At 44.1% G+C, this 19,515-nt stretch overlaps 1 protein-coding gene across 1 annotated transcript in view; it reads right to left on the bottom strand.

The window, feature by feature from the left end:
• LOC138982347 (tubulin gamma-1 chain) overlaps positions 1-19,515 on the bottom strand; it is an 83,920-nt gene that overhangs the window by 63,508 nt on the left and 897 nt on the right. The window contains exons 2-5 of the mRNA XM_070355598.1: positions 11,813-11,863; positions 9,071-9,132; positions 7,673-7,840; positions 7,172-7,240 (exon numbers count right to left, since the gene is read on the bottom strand). Coding sequence (XP_070211699.1) covers positions 7,172-7,240; positions 7,673-7,840; positions 9,071-9,132; positions 11,813-11,863 — 350 coding nt within the window. The remainder of the gene's footprint in view (positions 1-7,171; positions 7,241-7,672; positions 7,841-9,070; positions 9,133-11,812; positions 11,864-19,515) is intronic.

Raw genomic sequence — 19,515 nt, forward strand, 5'->3', positions numbered from 1 at the left:
CTGACTGCTCCCTGTCTTATCTGCCCAGTTTTTTACATTGCATGAGACCAGCCCTCCACTTGGACACCACCAACAATCAACAGCCTGACTGCTCCCTGTCTTATCTGCCCAGTATTTTACATTGCATGAGACCAGCCCTCCACTTGGACACCACCAACAATCAACAGCCTGACTGCTCCCTGTCTTATCTGCCCAGTATTTTACATTGCATGAGACCAGCCCTCTACTTGGACACCACCAACAATCAACAGCCTGACTGCTCCCTGTCTTATCTGCCCAGTATTTTACATTGCATGAGACCAGCTCTCTACTTGGACACCACCAACAATCAACAGCCTGACTGCTCCCTGTCTTATCTCCCCAGTCTTTCACATTGCATGAGACCAGCCCTCTACTTGGACACCACCAACAATCAACAGCCTGACTGCTCCCTGTCTTATCTGCCCAGTCTTTTACATTGCATGAGACCAGCCCTCTACTTGGACACCACCAACAATCAACAGCCTGTCTTACCTGCCCAGTATTTTACATTGCATGAGACCAGCTCTCTACTTGGACACCACCAACAATCAACAGCCTGACTGCTCCCTGTCTTATCTGCCCAGTCTTTTACATTGCATGAGACCAGCCCTCTACTTGGACACTACCAACAATCAACAGCCTGACTGCTCCCTGTCTTATCTGCCCAGTCTTTTACATTGCATGAGACCAGCCCTCTACTTGGACACTACCAACAATCAACAGCCTGACTGCTCCCTGTCTTATCTGCCCAGTCTTTTACATTGCATGAGACCAGCCCTCTACTTGGACACCACCAACAATTAACAGCCTGACTGCTCCCTGTCTTATCTGCCCAGTATTTTACATTGCATGAAACCAGCCCTCTACTTGGACACCACCAACAATCAACAGCCTGACTGCTCCCTGTCTTATCTGCCCAGTCTTTTACATTGCATGAGACCAGCCCTCTACTTGGACACCACCAACAATCAACAGCCTGACTGCTCCCTGTCTTATCTGCCCAGTCTTTTACATTGCATGAGACCAGCCCTCTACTTGGACACCACCAACAATCAACAGCCTGACTGCTCCCTGTCTTATCTGCCCAGTCTTTTACATTGCATGAGACCAGCCCTCTACTTGGACACCACCAACAATCAACAGCCTGACTGCTCCCTGTCTTATCTGCCCAGTCTTTTACATTGCATGAGACCAGCCCTCTACTTGGACACCACCAACAATCAACAGCCTGACTGCTCCCTGTCTTATCTGCCCAGTATTTTACATTGCATGAGACCAGCTCTCTACTTGGACACCACCAACAATCAACAGCCTGACTGCTCCCTGTCTTATCTGCCCAGTCTTTTACATTGCATGAGACCAGCCCTCTACTTGGACACCACCAACAATCAACAGCCTGACTGCTCCCTGTCTTATCTGCCCAGTATTTTACATTGCATGAGACCAGCCCTCTACTTGGACACCACCAACAATCAACAGCCTGACTGCTCCCTGTCTTATCTGCCCAGTCTTTTACATTGCATGGGACCAGCCCTCTACTTGGACACTACCAACAATCAACAGCCTGACTGCTCCCTGTCTTATCTGCCCAGTCTTTTACATTGCATGAGACCAGCCCTCTACTTGGACACTACCAACAATCAACAGCCTGACTGCTCCCTGTCTTATCTGCCCAGTCTTTTACATTGCATGAGACCAGCCCTCTACTTGGACACTACCAACAATCAACAGCCTGACTGCTCCCTGTCTTATCTGCCCAGTCTTTTACATTGCATGAGACCAGCCCTCTACTTGGACACTACCAACAATCAACAGCCTGACTGCTCCCTGTCTTATCTGCCCAGTCTTTTACATTGCATGAGACCAGCCCTCTACTTGGACACCACCAACAATCAACAGCCTGACTGCTCCCTGTCTTATCTGCCCAGTCTTTTACATTGCATGAGACCAGCCCTCTACTTGGACACCACCAACAATCAACAGCCTGACTGCTCCCTGTCTTATCTGCCCAGTCTTTTACATGAGACCAGCCCTCCACTTGGACACCACCAACAATCAACAGCCTGACTGCTCCCTGTCTTATCTGCCCAGTCTTTTACATTGCATGAGACCAGCCCTCTACTTGGACACCACCAACAATCAACAGCCTGACTGCTCCCTGTCTTATCTGCCCAGTCTTTTACATTGCATGAGACCAGCCCTCTACTTGGACACTACCAACAATCAACAGCCTGACTGCTCCCTGTCTTATCTGCCCAGTCTTTTACATTGCATGAGACCAGCCCTCTACTTGGACACTACCAACAATCAACAGCCTGACTGCTCCCTGTCTTATCTGCCCAGTCTTTTACATTGCATGAGACCAGCCCTCTACTTGGACACCACCAACAATCAACAGCCTGACTGCTCCCTGTCTTATCTGCCCAGTCTTTTACATTGCATGAGACCAGCCCTCTACTTGGACACCACCAACAATCAACAGCCTGACTGCTCCCTGTCTTATCTGCCCAGTCTTTTACATTGCATGAGACCAGCCCTCTACTTGGACACCACCAACAATTAACAGCCTGACTGCTCCCTGTCTTATCTGCCCAGTATTTTACATTGCATGAGACCAGCTCTCTACTTGGACACCACCAACAATCAACAGCCTGACTGCTCCCTGTGCAGACTTGACTTGTTTGCATAGACACTAGTGGCTTTAAACAAATTAATGCATGACAAAATCCCACTCAGCATAGACACTAGTGGCTTTAACAAAATGAATTGATGACAAAATCCCACTCAGCATAGACACTAGTGGCTTTAACAAAATGAATTGATGACAAAATCCCACTCAGCACAGAAGGCATCCAGGCTGTTGAGTCAAGTCCAAGTAAAGGGACATGAAAGAGGTGGCACGAAAAATGAAATATGAATATTTGTAAGTTTTCTTTGAAGTTTTGGGGTACTTTATAGAAAGAAAGCATGAAAAAGCACCTGCATGCCCAGTTTTTGACCAAGCAAGTAATATTTTCATAAAAAAAGATCAATTTTTTCCAAAAAGTACAAAAATTACACCCCATGCTCCATGAAATTAGAAAGACATTTGCAAATTACTCCCAGATATCAGTATCAGACTTATACAGAGCCGTTTTGACCAAATTACCCCAGTTCAAATTCAGCAGCAAAAATTGAGAAATATACATTTTTAGCCCCAAAAATACCCATTCAGGCTTATATTATATTCTGTAAAAAAAAAAATTGATGGATTTTTACAAAAACGCCTTGTAAAAGTCTAGAAAAATCAAATCTAACTCCTGCAAAAGAAAAATTATAACTCTACCACAAGTAGTTCTGAAGAAATATCATTGCCCGCGTTGTTACTGTCCTTGAAAACCCAACTTCAGAGAAAATTGCATTTGAAAGTGTGTGAAGTGTTTCTCTACACATTATGAAGACAAATTGTTGAAAAATAAGAATGGGTGTGTTCCTGGATTGTTCAGTCTTTTTCAAATGATTTTGGTAGTTATTCCTCTCCATCCCCCATCAGTCCAGCACCGTACACCTCCCCCTCCTGGTCTTCTTGCTGCTCCAACTGACGTTGGCGACCAACACATCTTCAGAGTTGTCACGAAAAACTAAATGTTTGCTATTTTGTGTGTGCAATTTTGTTAATGTTTTTTGAAGCATAGAACCATAACCAGTCACATTCATGCTCATTTTTTGAAGTAGCACCACTCTTTTTTTAAAAAACAATGATTTTTGTTCAAAAAGGTCCCCAAAATAGACATTTTGTAAAAAAATAGTTGAAGCTGCAGGTTAAAAAAATGTCATAATGTGTTGACAAGTAGCTATTACCAGTAGTTGCAAAGCTTTTTCTTCTTTTTTTTTAATGAATATCAGCCTTAGTACTCAGTCAGGAAAAAATATTGGGCGACATTATATTTTTGCATGAAAATGCTATGTCAGGCTTTCATTCTAATTCATAAAAAAAATATTGGTAATGTTTTTTTCAAAAAGCGCTCCTGTAACTACTGGGATAATTCATTAACAATGATTGGGGAAAAAAAATTAGTAGTCTACCACAAGTAGATGGGAAATGAAGACGATCATCGTGTGGTTACCGTCCTTGAAAATCATTCACATTCAGAGGAAATTGCATTTGAAAGTTTGTGAAGTGTTTTGCTGCGCACAGTAAAGACAGATTGACAAACCAAGAGTATGATTGTGTGCATTCGGGTACTTTTCACTGACATTTTCCCATACTCCAAGTACTCTTTACAATCCCCTATCAGTCCAAAGTTGCACTTATGGACATCAGACTGATGCTACACTCAATAAAACATCAAGTACAGTGATTATGATCAACTGGAAATAAGGCGTTTGGAATTTTTTTTGCAACTCTCGATGTTCTCAGTTTTATCGCAGGAGCAGGCATATGGTTTCTGCTAATTCTTGTTTCCATCACACAAAAACTGGTCGAGTTTTGATCGGAAATTGCTTCGAAGTAAGCATTATTTTTTCCAAAACTCATGCAGCTATAGGTAGGACGTCAGTCGAGCTTCTGCCAAAATAAACTCTAGACAGAATGCTTCCCTGACAAGTTCAAGGGATTCAATGATCTAGAGGGAGAAAAGAATATCAAGTTCTTATTAGTAAAATAGATTCGGGATGAAATCCGACAGATTTTAGCCCAATATTCGAGTCACTCGAAAATGCACCGATCAGTTGTTGCGTTCCTTGAATGAGAAAAGTTGGATTTTGCAACGAAGCAAATATCTAAGTCAAAATATCATTGTCTCACCAAGAATTAGATACATGAGTGGAAGATGGGTCCGAAGTTCGATTAGCAGTACTTTAGGGTGTAACTGGGACAGTCAGGGTGGAGTTTATGTGAGATAAACAAGGCCTGACGTCCTACCTGTTATTCAGACATCGCGGACTCAACATTCACACCGACCGCTAGCTTATTCTTCTTCGCTGCTCGATCTGCCGCAATTTGTAACTTCCTCTGCCTCTTGCATGATGGATACCCGCCAAATTTATCTTTTAGAGGCCGAGTTGAGAGAAACATTGCTGTCTGAGACGTCGAACGGATTCGAAATAACGTTCGCATGTTTATGCGGATATGGTGTGCGCGCATGCGCAGAACGACTTCCCGGCTAAAAGTTATTGGTAATGACCAATCAGCGAATAGATTTTAAAAGGTGAAGGTCACTTTTCCAAACATGGAACATTTTGCCTGTGAAAGTATCCTTCCCTAGCTCTGTATTGTGTCCGTTGAGCGGTATAAACGGACTTTATTTTCATGACTGTGACATCGTCAAAAAAACGGGAATTCCCGCTGAGTACGGTGCATGCAATAAATCTGACAAACTCATCAATATGTTGCTGCTGCTCTGCCGTGAAAAAATCGATTTTTCACAAAGTTTGCAGATTTTTAGCATTCACTCACTTTGCAAATCATCACTTTATTGAAAAAAAGAGGATGCAATTGACAAAATAAACAACATGCAGTTATTCTAGGGTGTTCAAAGTACCTAAATATGCTGAAAACCCAAATCACATCATGGTACTATACTGTTCAAAAAAAGAAACGCATAGCTTGTAATATTTGGTTAATTTAGTTATATGGCTACAAGGATATCCACCAAACTGCAGAAAATGTTTATCTGGTCGTCGACCTTTCGTCCATTGCCACAAGTGAGCTCTGCACGTGATGCATGCGTTATCAGTGGCTACAATGTCAAAATTGCTCATTTGGCATGACCACTCGTCATGCTTCAGTGTAATCTCGTGAAACTCGGGGAATATTGAGCTCTCACCATGTCTTCCAAAACCCATAAAAGCGGATTGTTCGCCACAAAGAAATCAGACGACAATTCAGCGACGAAAGATGGCCCGATTGAGCAGAGAAGACCGCCAAATTGCATTGGGTCGTTTACAAGCAGGCCAAAGTCAAAGTGCAATCGCCAGGCACTTCCACGTGTCCCAGAGCACCATCAGTAGACTGTGGGTCAGGTTTCAAGCCACTGGCTCCGTTGCTGACTTGCCACGAGCGAGAAGACCAAGGGCGACAACTGCTGCTCACGACCGCTTCATACGGCTCCGCCACCTCCGGAATCGTTTCCTGTCGGCCTCATCTTCTGTCCAGGCTCTCCCCGGGCCACACCGATTATCGGACCAGACCGTGCGGAACCGCCTGCATGAAGCTGGTTTGAGAGCTCGCAGACCTCACAGAGGAGCTGTCCTCACCCGCCGCCATCGCCAGAACCGAGTGCAGTGGGGCAACCAGCACCTTCGCTGGACCGTCCGGAATCACTGGAGACACGTGTGGTTCAGCGACGAGTCCTACTTCCTGCTCCAGCGACATGATGGTCGGAGGAGGGTCTACCGGAGAGTAAACGAACGTTACGCGCCCAACTGTGTGGATGAGGCACCCGTTCATGGTGGTGGAGGCGTCATGGTGTGGGGGGCGATCAATACCGCTGGAAGGAGCACCCTGGTGCACGTCCAAGGGCGCATAACTGCCCAGCGATACGTGGAGGAAATTCTGCGCCCACACGCCCTTCCTCTTCTGGCTGACCAGGATGCCATATTCCAGCAGGACAACGCTCGCCCGCACACAGCACGACTCACCACCCAGTTCCTCACCGACCACCATGTCCAGGTGCTTCCCTGGCCATCCATGTCGCCAGACATGAACCCGATAGAACACCTCTGGGATGAATTGGACAAACGTGTGCGCAGGCGAGAAGAAGCGCCGGCAAATCACCGCGATCTATTGCAGGCACTTCAGGAGGAGTGGGACACCATCCCACAGCAAGATATCCGGCATCTGATCCAGTCCATGCCCAGAAGGTGCCGGGCAGTTGTTGCTGCTCAAGGCAGTCACACCCCCTACTGACTTGACAGCCTCGGCACCCAATCGTATTGATTGACTGATTGATTTGAAGATGCAAATGAACTGTGTGTGCATTCAACTGTGTCCATACCAAATTTCAAACAAATAATCTAAATATTGGATTTTCTGTTAATTTTTTCGAAAAATAAAACAAATTTGGCAAGTAGCAACTATGCGTTTCTTTTTTTGAACAGTATATTTTGGATCAAAATTCCATGCCACCTCTGCCCTTAAGTTTTAAAAACCAAATAAAAAAAAAGATACCTCTAGACTGTCGCTGCCATCAGCCTCCCTGTCGATAATGTCGAATATTTCATCATACAGACGCTCAGCCTGCACGAACAGAAAAATAGTTACTGTTTCCAAATAACAACCAAAATGAAAGTATAATATTACAGGCAAATATATGTTCATTCATTCCAAATTATCACCAGCCAGTGACGCAATCTCAAAATTTCAAAAATTCACAGCTAGAGCAGTTGACAAAATGCTTTTATTTAAAGGAGCATTTTATACCCAGAGATGTGATATTACTCGCATCTGTCAGTGTTCAACAGTACAGTATCATAAATTTGGAAGTGTAAATCTGTGCCTCTCGCAATCCTCCACAAACAAATTCACTCAAATAAAACAGTACAACTTAGTGGATGATTCATAATTCTATAATCACTAGAAAACAGATGGCGAGATGCTACGAGTACAAGTAATACAGCATAACTGCAAACAATACACCAAAGCCCAAAGAAAAAGGGATGACTTGTATACCTGTGAGTATCCACTGGCCCAGTTATTGCCAGCACCTCCTCCGTGCTTAGACAGGTAGATGTTCTCTGGGTTGTACAGGTTGGCGTAGGGTGAATTCATGATGCTGTTGATCACACGAGGTTCAAGGTCAAGCAGCACTGAGCGTGGGATGTAATGCTCATCGTCTGCCTGCAAGTTCACAGAAAATGTCACTGTCACTCAAAGTGTCAGCCACTTCACCCTCAAGTGTTTTCACTTCCAGAAAGTCTGAAGAATTTTTTTGTTTATATTTCCTCTTATCCAAATGTTACTTTCAAAAGAGAAAAGTAAGTGAAGTGACAAGACCATGTTTAATTCTATTTGGTGAATCTGAAAGTTAATACATGTAGTGCACTGGGATAGCCAAATCTTCCACCCGGTCGCCAGTAAAAAATCCACTGGGCTAATGAAAATCGCCTGGCTGGCCAGTGAACATTCTGGTCCAATGCAACACTTTTGGTTGTAATAACGAGTTTCAAAGCCATATAAACACGGCAGATGCATCAACTGTGGTATGTACCGGGCCAGCGAAATTTCTGGCGGGCTAGTTACTCGCCCGGTTGGCGAGTTAAAATTTTGAGATTTGGCCATCCCTGAGTACATTAAATTTATTCAATGCTTCAAGCTGTCTGAGAGTGACATAGTTGCCAGGAGATTTGTTTTGCATAACTCTCACTAAATGATGTCTGTATAGAGGGACTGAATCTCGTTGACACTGGATCTTGTCACGATAGCACTAATCTGATTTGAATCATATCCAAGTATACCGTTTCCTCGCAACATCCTACAGTTTAGTACAATTAAGTCCTATCAAGCTTCATATTAGTAGCTTTGTCTACAGAGCTTTATAAACAAAACAACAACAAAACAAAACAAAAAGTTGTTTATCAGAATACTGCAGTTTTGAATTAGATTAAATAATTTATATCCTTCAAGTTAAAAAGGTGACAAAAAAGCATACTTACACTACAGTTTTGTTTTTATAGACCTTTCTATGAATCCATTATGCAAACCTAACAACCCTTGTGAAGCCTCTAGTGTAACAACTCAGATTTTTTTTATTACATTTTCAGCGTAGCAAATGGTGTTTCAGTGTAGCATTATCTAAAATGTATTTGCACATCTGCATTTAAGCTATCTCGTGCAAGAATAGACATTTTAAAACATTCATTAGAAAGCAGGAACACAATAATGCCCATTGGAGAGTGTCTGCAGTGTCACGTTTTATGACCCATATTCTGTCTGACAGGTTTGTGCTTTTTCATGGCAGTGGCTTCTTGAGCGTAGCATCGTAGCAACAGATGCGAATTTGTAATTTTGTAGCTGCATGCCACGCCAATATCGTAGTAGCTGACAGCTCTGAAATATACATTGTTGTACCTGATAAAAGAAAACATCTTTTCTGTCTGTGCCTTCAGTCGCAAACTCCTCAAGAATTCCCTCTGTAAAATAAAACGAAAACAGCATTACTGCCAGTGTCATTGTAAACAAACAACATTGACAACAACATTCACAAAAGACTCTTATTCTCAAAGACAATAGAACTAGAAGTTAGAACTAAAACAAAATGCCATCAGTCAATTGCTGATTCAAATTTCACTTATTACCATACAATTTTGGGCAATAAGACAGAACTTTTTTTTACTCAACTTTGACCCTTGCACCCAATTGACCGGTAGCGCCTTCTGTGACCAAAAAAATAACAGACATACCAAGATCGCAATACAAAGAAACATAAAAGTAGTCCATCTGTAGTGATAGACATTTTTTTGCTACCAAATTCCATGACCATGGCACAGTTTTCTGGGAGTGGGACCATCCCACTCTGACAGCAAAGGTGTCCTCAGCTGAAAATATTGATCACAGACCCAGCGTCACAAGGCCAGTATCTTTCTAATAACAAGGGCACGCAGCTCATGTTCTAGCAGACGAGTACAATGCAGGGATGGCCAAATCCACCGCCCAGTCGCCAAGGGCGAGTAGAAAATCAGCCGGGCAAGTAGAAACCGTCTGGCAGCTCACCCGGCTGGCTCGTGAACATTCTGGTAAAATGCAAAGCAACTTTTAATTTTACTGTCGAGTTTCATTTTTAAAAGCCAAATAAACACTGCACATGCAGAAACTTCTGTCATCTGCAAAATCACCGCCACGTTCTAGTGACACAAGAACGAGGCTCCCATCGCGTTCGCACGTTTCTACTTTCACTACTGATTCTACTTTCACTACTGATTCCAAACACGCATTTTCTATTATCAGGTGAACCCATGTAAAAAGTATCATGAAAAGAGTGACGCTGAAAGGAAGTATAAAACCAAATAGCACAAACATTGCTCAAGTTGGAACAGGTCAAGTCATGCGAAAAAAATTTGCAACTTGCGTCAGTGAAGAAAGGCGCATAAAACTAAAAGCCAGCTGAGCGCGGTCCACTTGTCGATCGTACGTTCCATAGCTATTTAGTGTGTATAATTCATACAACACTACTGTTTCATTGTTTTTTTGTAGGGTATTTCTCAGGTTGGTGGAATTTCTGGCGAGCTAGTGACTTTCTTGGAGTTACTCGCCCGGCTGGCGATTTAAATTTTTGAGATTTGGCCACCCCTGCAATGGGTTTGATCTATCAGACTAGAGCAGGGAGTGAGGGACAGTGCTGTCAAGTGGCTTTGATCTCCCGCAAATTTCCACAAACTTTGCCTTTCACCCAATACACCCAAAAATCCCATTGCAGGGGTGCCGTTTGGGTCGGCCCTTTAGCCAATCACCGATTTTTTTTTTACTTAGGCCGAAACTTTTATGTCCTTATAGGCCAAATGTCCGAAGATTATTCGTCTGAATCAGGCCATTTGGCCATGATTTTTCCGGTGTTTTTATTTTTATTGATCAGGCTTTGATTGCTAAATTTTGCTGCTGATGTACTTAGTCAGCTGACTGCCGTTTTTTTTCTTCACGAATGCCCAAAACGAAACAATGTTTTAAACGGAAGCCATTTACGAAAATTATAGCTGCCAGAGTGGTTTTGCACTCTCTCAGCGTTTGCGTCCGCCGGTTCGTGATAGTTTTTCAGTCAGTCAGTGCTTTTGATTTAGATTTGGGGGAGGGGAGCATTTTATGACATCTTTATGGAAAATGAAACAATGCAATGATGGTGTGACTAACAGCTGAGCATGATTTACTTTTACTGTTGTTATTCTTCAAACACATGTTTCCTAGACATGGTACACCTCTCTGACTACAGAACACTCACATTTTGGACACACATCAGTGACAAGTCTGTTTACGTTTTGCTGGTGTTCTGCCATTCTTATTTTTGTTTTAGTCAACTTTGATAGAATCTGTCACATAGTGACAGTGTCAGAGTGTGTTTATGTTTTATTGATGTTAACCAGTCATGTTTCCCAAGGATTGTCAAGACTTGCACAAGGTTGGAAGAGTTTTATTTTTTTACTTTCAAGATATCTAAGTTAAAGGTTTGAACAAGTTTCAGAGAATTTGTGTAAATTTTAGTTGTATTCGCAAAGTTAATTGTTTTAGTTGCAGTATGCAACATATGTTCTGTACGTCCTAAGACAATGATTGTATTGGTGTTCCCCTCTTGTGCTTCAATGTTTCGATGAGCCAAACTAATAGTCGAAAATTTTCCGAAATGTCCTAAAGCTCTCTGACAGTTTTGACCAAATGTCCCAACATGAAAATTTCTAGCAACACCCCTGCATTGTGTGGATTTTTTTCTCTCAATTTTAATAAAAGTGGGGGTTGTGCCTTGTACACCAAAGGCCTTGTACTTGTAGTCCCGGAAAATTGAGAATTACAACTTAAAAGGACCTGAGTAAAGGTGAAAGACTTAAAGGACGTTCAAATTTCAATATCTACCAAATTCACTGCAAGGTCAAGTGAAACACACACATAACCACGCACCACCAGCCCCTGCACCCCCCCCCCCAAAAAAAAATAAAATAAAAAAGATCAACAAAAAATTGCCATTATATATATAGTAAGTGTAACATAAAAATCTGTAAGTGTAACAAAAAATCTAAATAAATGTTATACAACACAGTCCAATCATTTCACATGAAAAGTACTCAAGCTAAAGTGATAGATGAGCCAACTATCAGGAGGCCAACTTGCCTGGGCTTATGCCATGTTCCAGACACAGCTGCTTCCAGAATTCCATCCCAACTGCACACAGCAAAACAATGTTTATAATTCTGATAAAATGATCATGCATTTTTCTCCACTTTAAGTGTACAAAACACAAACACAAACAGAAAACACACAGTTACCGTGTTTATTGATTGATTACAATTTTGAAGAAAAAAAAAAAAAAAAAAGGTACAAAACACTAACAGGAGAGTATGCATGGTATGAAAAACTGTCAGTGTCATTGTCGTTTTAAGAGTAAAAGACAGCACCATCTCCTGGCATCCCAAACAGACAATCTTTGCATGAAAAAAATTAGAACATATAAAGTGTTAATTTCTTGTCTTGTTTTGTCAATCCAATCACATGAGGGTTCTCAAATCATACACACACAGACACACAACTTATAATGGACTTGTCTGCGCCTAGAACGACTCACAAGAAGCCTCAATATTCCGGAGGTTATCTTTGATTTAATTTTAAAACAACTCATTCCAACAGAGATCAATGTAAACCACTTAGGTTCATAACAAAGTTTAGACAAGTAATAGACTAATACTGTTAGTGTTGTTTTAAAATGGTGTGTCAGCTGTAACAGATTATGTCCTCAAATTCTCAAATCTAAGAAGTTGACTGCCATTTTCTCAGTCAATTAAATATTTTAGATCTTTTAATACATTAATATTAATAATACAAAGAAAAGAGCTTATGAAATGAAGCCTGATGACAAAAGAAAAACTCTGTCATTTTTAAAATTTCAAAAATTGCATCATTACTGTGTTTTTTTTGTTATGATTGACCATTTCCATATAAAATTAAGAATTTATTTCCATTCTGTTAAAATACAGTTCAAAATGAAAACTTTTGATTTATTCACACCTGCCTGAATATAACTTGGTTGAAGGGTATCTGTAGTTATTTTAGGCTACAAAATAAAATATCTGTACTGTGTCCTCTTTACAATTACAGAACCATTACGATTGACATACTGTGTCCTCAGCAGGCCGTTACGATTGACACACAAATGTAAAACTCACCAAAAACTGGCTTCCCGTTTTGCACAGTTCCTGTGGTTAATATTCTTAATAAAAATTGATAAATATTTTATGGTGGTGTCTCGATTAGGAATTTCGCAGAAATGTATTTTAAACTACTAGGGTTTAAGGTCGCCTGTATTTAGGCCTTTAGCTCCCACGGCTGTCGCTACGCTGAGTGAATCAGCAAGTTCACGTGCGCGTGTCGCTGTGAACACAGGCCTGTGTCCACTGCGTCAGTTCGCTGCCAAACTCACGCGAGTGCGCACACAAAAATTTTTCCGCTGCTGTCAAGAAACAAGCCGATTTGCCAAGATGGGAGAGGAATTCAACTTCGAAGAGTGGTGTAATTCGAACAGTCTAACAAAAAAGACTTTGCAGGCGTTGCAAAAGGAAGACATTGTGTCTGAATATCTCCTCTCCACGCTGACAGAAGAAGACATGGCCACGCTGGGTGTCACGCTTGGTCAACGCAAGGCTCTCCGCACGGCGATTGGAACTTTTCAAAAAGACACGCGTCAAGCCGGCATCGATGACCTTCAGCAAGTTCTTACAGCCGGCGAGGGGGGTGCATCCAGTTCCATCCCCCAGATTACGATGGCAGACATCAGAAACGGAACGGCACTGACGGACGCTGGTAAGCGTTTTGACGAACTTTTTTTACGCGACCCACAGCAAAATCAACCACAAACAGTGTCCACCCCGCACGCCGATCGTTTTGCCTGTTTCGACCCCCGTCTGACACTCACAATCAAAGCGCATAAGAAGAAAACTGCTCACATCACTGACTTTCTCACTGAGAAGACAAAGAAGAGAAGACAATCGCAGAAGAAAGAACTGATAGTTGACACAGAGCAGCGACTGGTTGTCCGCACGGACGATCAGCACCCCTACTCCGGCATTCGTATGGAGGAGTGGGTGGCAGCGAACTGTAGACTAATGAACAACCTTTTGCAGACGGGGGCCTTGCCGCGCCAAGACGTCGAATTCTACCTGGCCCACACCGTCAACGTCATGGAGTATGCCGAACGTTACAGCTGGGAGTCGGTCCTTGACTTCGACTACCAGTATCGTGAGCTGCAGGCGGAGCACAGCTTCCCGTGGGGCACGTACCCGCCCTACATGGAGGCGAAGATGGAGCCCAGAGCACAACGCAGCACCCCAACAGTTTCGCAGCGGCAGGCCGTTCCCGAGTGCAAACAGTTTAAGGCACGCGGTTCGTGTTCCTTTGGCAAGGCCTGCAAATATCGCCACAACCAACTCTCCAACGCACCCAGCGACCAGTCACCCCAAACCAACCCCCCAACAGCTTCCGGCGGGCAATTCGGGTCTGCAAAAAACGCTCCCCCGCGCCACTGAGCCAGCCAGTGCGTGAAGCGGGCCTCGTGTACGAAGCCTGGCACCGTCTGCTGCCCGCGGACTACCCCAAAAGAGACTACATCCTGGAAGGCGTCAAAGAAGGCTTCAGCATCGTCGACGTTGACGACATCACCGACAGCGTGTACCAGAAAAACTACAAGTCAGCGACAGAGAGCGCCACCCGTCATAAGGTGGAGAAGCAGATTAAGGTGGAGCTTGAGCACGGACATTATAAGCAGTGTGACAGCAAACCCACCATCGTGTCGGCTCTCGGCGCTATCCCCAAGAAAGACGGTGATAAAGTGCGCATCATCCACGACTGCAGTCGCCCCGTCGGCAGCGCCTTAAATGACTTCGCACACAGCTCGCCGTTCCAGTTCCAGAAGCTTCAAGATGCCGTAGATCTCATCACACCAGGCTGCTATCTCGCTAAACTCGACCTGGCCAGCGCATACAGGTCAGTGCGCATTCACCCCTCCAACTATCCGGCTACAGGCGTAGCCTGGAACTTCGAGGGATCGCCAACAGAGACTTTTATGGTAGACACTCGTCTGCCCTTCGGCGCGCGGCGATCCCCCGAGGTATTCCACGAACTTTCGCAAGCCATCCGCCACATGATGCATGCTCAAGGCCACAAGGGTGTGGTCGCCTACATGGACGATTTCCTGCTGACTGCTGAGACCTCCGAGCTGTGTCAAGCCCCGCTGAACGCCCTCATGCGTTTAGTGAGGCAGCTTGGCTTCGCCATCAACTACTCCAAGGTGGAGGGCCCTACCCAGCGTCTAACCTTCCTGGGCATCACGCTGGACACCGTCGCTATGACCATGGAGCTGCCCGACGCCAAGGTGAAGGACCTCACGCAAGACCTGCAGGGCGTCTTCTCCAGCACCAAGGTCTCCAAACGCCAGCTCCAGAGCCTAGCTGGGAAGCTAAACTGGGCTTCTCAGTGCATCTACGGGGGCCGCTTTCACCTTCGGCGGCTCCTCGATCGCATCGCTACGCTGCGCTGCCCGTGGCATCGCTCCAGAGTCACCAAAGAGATGCGCCTCGACATCGACTGGTGGCTTAGGTTCTTGCGAACCTTCAACGGTACCATGCCACTAGTCGACTGCCGACCAGCCACGCCCATCAGCATCGACGCTTGCACGGAGGCGGCGGGGGCGTTCAACCAGGGCGATTGGGTCTACACGCACTGGCAGACCCACTGGCCTCGCGCCGCCTCTTTGCACATCAACTACAAGGAGGTGCTCGCCCTCGAACCGGCGGTCACTCGCTGGTCTCACCTGTGGGCGGGCAAGAAGGTGTTCGTCCACTCCGACAACCAGGCGGCGGTGGCCATCATCAACAAGGGCTCGTGCAGAGACAGCTTCGTCATGCAGTCCTTGCGCAGGGTCTTCTGGGCGTCGGCCACTTACAACTTCCGGTTGAAGGCGGTATACTACCCCGGCGCCAGGAACGTCGTTGCAGACGCAGTCTCCCGCCTTCACGAGTCGGGAGGTCACGAACGCTTACGTAAATTGCTCGTGTCTGGTAACTGAAACTGCTAGTCACCCCCCTTTTTGACAGTCATGTTTTACCTTGTTTTTATGTTATTTGTAGATTATTAATTGATGTCTAGGGACTGTCTGTATGGATTGGTTGGTAGATTATTAACAGACTTTGTGTTTTATTACAGACTCTGTGGACAACTTACTCCAAGTTTTAGATAAGGAGGTTCGGGACTATAAATCCATGACCTTTGCGCCTTCAACCAAAAAGACGTATCAGACTCATTATAGAGCGTACATTACGTTTTGTGAACATATCGGGGTCTCCCCTGTGCCTGCGTCACCGGCAACGTTGTGCCGTTATGTAGTATTCCTGGCACGCTCCCTAAAGTACACTTCCGTGCGTCAGTATCTGAACATTGTGAGACTGCTTCATTTAGAGTGGGGCCTTGACAACCCCCTAGAGAACAACTTTTCACTGGACTGTGTGTTGAAAGGCATTAGAAGAGGCCTAGGTGATTGTCCTGCTCGAAAACTGCCTATTACGCCAGAGCTGTTACAGACTATCAGATCTCAGCTGGACCTTAGCTCCCCTTTTGACTGTTCAGTGTGGGCCGCATGCCTGGTGATGTTTTTCGGCATGCTTAGACGGTCCAATGTACTCGCGCCGTCAGCGAGCAAGTTTGACAAAACCAAACACTTGAGAAGACAAGACTGTGTGTTCTACCCAGACGCTGTGCGCATCACCATTAGTTGGTCCAAGGTTATTCAGTTCAAAAATCGCACTTTGACTCTGACTTTCAGGAGGATGCCCTCTGCTCTGCTCTGCCCGGTCGCTGCGATTTTCCAAGCTTTCAGGCTTACCCCCCACGCCCCGCCCGACGGCCCCGCCTTCGTGGCCTCGTCCGGCAACCCCCCCTTCTCCCCCCTGACCCCCTCGTCCTTCGTGTCAAAAGTTAAGCAGTGCCTGCAGCAGGCAGGTGTTGATCCCAAGCAGTACGCCGGGCACAGTTTCCGCAGAGGGGGTGCTTCCTGGGCTTATCAAGTCGGTCTTCCGATAGAGACAATTCGCCAGGTTGGAGACTGGCGCTCATACGCTTGCCTAGCTTACATTGCCATCCCTGGTGATCAGATCGCTTCCGCAATCGCACAGATGCAGTGCGCTGTCAAAACGTAAAAGGGACATTTTAATCTGTGACAGCGCACTAAAGGGACTTTAAAGGTAGAGTGAGTGAAGTGGATTTGGACAATTGGGCCAAGACAGGATTATCCATCCTGCTGTTGTGGAGTATACTATGTTTTGATATTTATGCGCCACTGTGGGATGTTTATTATGCGCGCAGCAAATCCCCAGTGAAACTATGTACATGTCTTTTAATCTCATTTCAAGCGCGACATTTTGCATTATTTTATTATGGTATTTTATTGAAGCATGAATAAAGCTTCCAGTCACCCCCCCTCATCTTTGAGTGGTCTCCTTTTTGTTTAATAGGAATTTCGCCGAAATGTATTTTAAACTACTAGGGTTTAACGTCGCCTGTATTTAGGCCTTTAGCTCCCACGGCTGTCGCTACGCTGAGTGAATCAGCAAGTTCACGTGCGCGTGTCGCTGTGAACACAGGCCTGTGTCCACTGCGTCAGTTCGCTGCCAAACTCACGCGAGTGCGCACACAAAAATTTTTCCCCTCCCTCCCACCCTTTTGAGCTTAGTGTGACTGGAATGCCTTATCCATTTTTAATAATTATGAAGAATTAACTGCCTCTGCATGTATTTTTTTTTTTTTATATGCGTGTTGTTGTATGGTGTTGGTTATGCTTATGTTACAAGAAAGAAATAATTATGTGCGTGTGTCTGAGTATTAATTCGTTGTGTGTGGTTGTTGTTTTTCCTTTGTGTTTTTTTTAGCGCGTATGTTTGTGTGAGCCAAGACAGGATTATCCATCCTGCTGTTGTGGAGTATACTATGTTTTGATATTTATGCGCCACTGTGGGATGTTTATTATGCGCGCAGCAAATCCCCAGTGAAAATATGTACATGTCTTTTAATCTCATTTCAAGCGCGACATTTTGCATTATTTTATTATGGTATTTTATTGAAGCATGAATAAAGCTTCCAGTCACCCCCCCTCATCTTTGAGTGGTCTCCTTTTTGTTTAAGTCTTGTTATTCATTGTTCGGGACAGTTTTTGAGTCCTCCAGGACAGGTTACACTTACAGTTGACACAATAAATGTGAAAACTTGTCCTGTGTAGGTTCCTACTGGCTCATTTTGGGATTCAAACTATAAGTATAAATTACATGACTAATTTTGTTTGAAATTACATCTTTTTAAAAATAAGTGAATAATTAATATGCATTGAATTTGAAGCAACATTTTGGGTCTTGTTACGTTTGACACACAAATATGACATGAGTATTAACTATTTTACTATAGCATTAGCAATCTAAATAGAAATTCAACTAGGTTTTGATACGAAAACATAGACAATGCCATAAATTACAACAGTGCTCCTTTGTTTAAGTTTTGCCATGAAACTGTTTCTGCTTATATGTGAGGTGATAAACTTGACTTGTGTGTCAAATCCTAACGGAGGACACAGTGGTTACGTAATTTGTTTTAGCCCAGCAATCTCAGTTATGTGAGCTATTACAATACTTCCTTAGCTTACAATGCCTTTAATAAAATGGCTTTATGTGTACAAATGTGATTTTGAGCCATTTTAAACTTTTAATTTTATGAACAAAATATTAAGCATAGTAATACTTAGTAGTTTAAGTACTGTGTCCTGCATTACAGTTGACACACACAAATATCAAGTTTTGTCCCGGCATAATCAAAAAAGTATGCTACAAGTACAAGTTATCTTTGAAATGTCAAATATAGAATTTTACAAGTCTAAATTACTATCTATTCTTAAAGTTAAAAATGAAAGTGCAAAGCTCTGTTTGCAATCTGAACTTTGCATGTGAATTATGTCCCATTTTAAGGATCACCTTTTGGCACAGGCTCTTTTCCTAAACTCACGTGACCTCAAGCCAAACCCTCGTGACCTCGATCAAAACTAGTTGTGATAAACAAGTGCCAGAGATCCTTTCCACAACAAATTCATATTGTGCGCACGCTGCAAGGCATACAGTGATACATATTGTGCGCACGCTGCAAGGCATACAGTGATACATATTGTGCGCACGCTGCAAGGCATACAGTGATACATATTGTGCGCACGCTGCAAGGCATACAGTGATACATATTGTGCGCACGCTGCAAGGCATACAGTGATACATATTGTGCGCACGCTGCAAGGCATACAGTGATACATATTGTGCGTTAGTTGTTCGTTCCAATCGCGGGATACAGCGCGTTGGAACTTGGAGGCGTGGAGTTGCTGCGGATGTTGTGAAAAATCTGTCTGCGGTCAGGGGCTCCTACTCCTCCAGACCGCTGATTATCCTGACAGTGACAGTTATTTTCGAAAATCGTCTACTGAAACCTTGATTGAACAACTATGTCCCATCAGAATTTGATCGAGTGGGTCAAATGACCGATGGATACTCTTTATGATTTATCTCCCAGGCTGAACCCTGCATGTCCACAGACTAGGTATGGATGGCCAAATCACCTCCACCCGATCACCAGGGGCGAGTAAAACATCCAGTGATCCACCGGGTTAGAAGAAACCGGCTGGTAGGAGCTAGCTTGCTCAGTTGCTGGGTTGGCCATGAAGTAAAAATTTCAGTCAATTTCATGCATTTATTGTGTAAGAGGAACTGTAGGAGTTGGGTTGGAATAATATTTATAATCATTCGTAA

Source organism: Littorina saxatilis, linkage group LG12 (assembly GCF_037325665.1).
Source record: "Littorina saxatilis isolate snail1 linkage group LG12, US_GU_Lsax_2.0, whole genome shotgun sequence".
NCBI lineage: Eukaryota > Metazoa > Mollusca > Gastropoda > Littorinimorpha > Littorinidae > Littorina > Littorina saxatilis.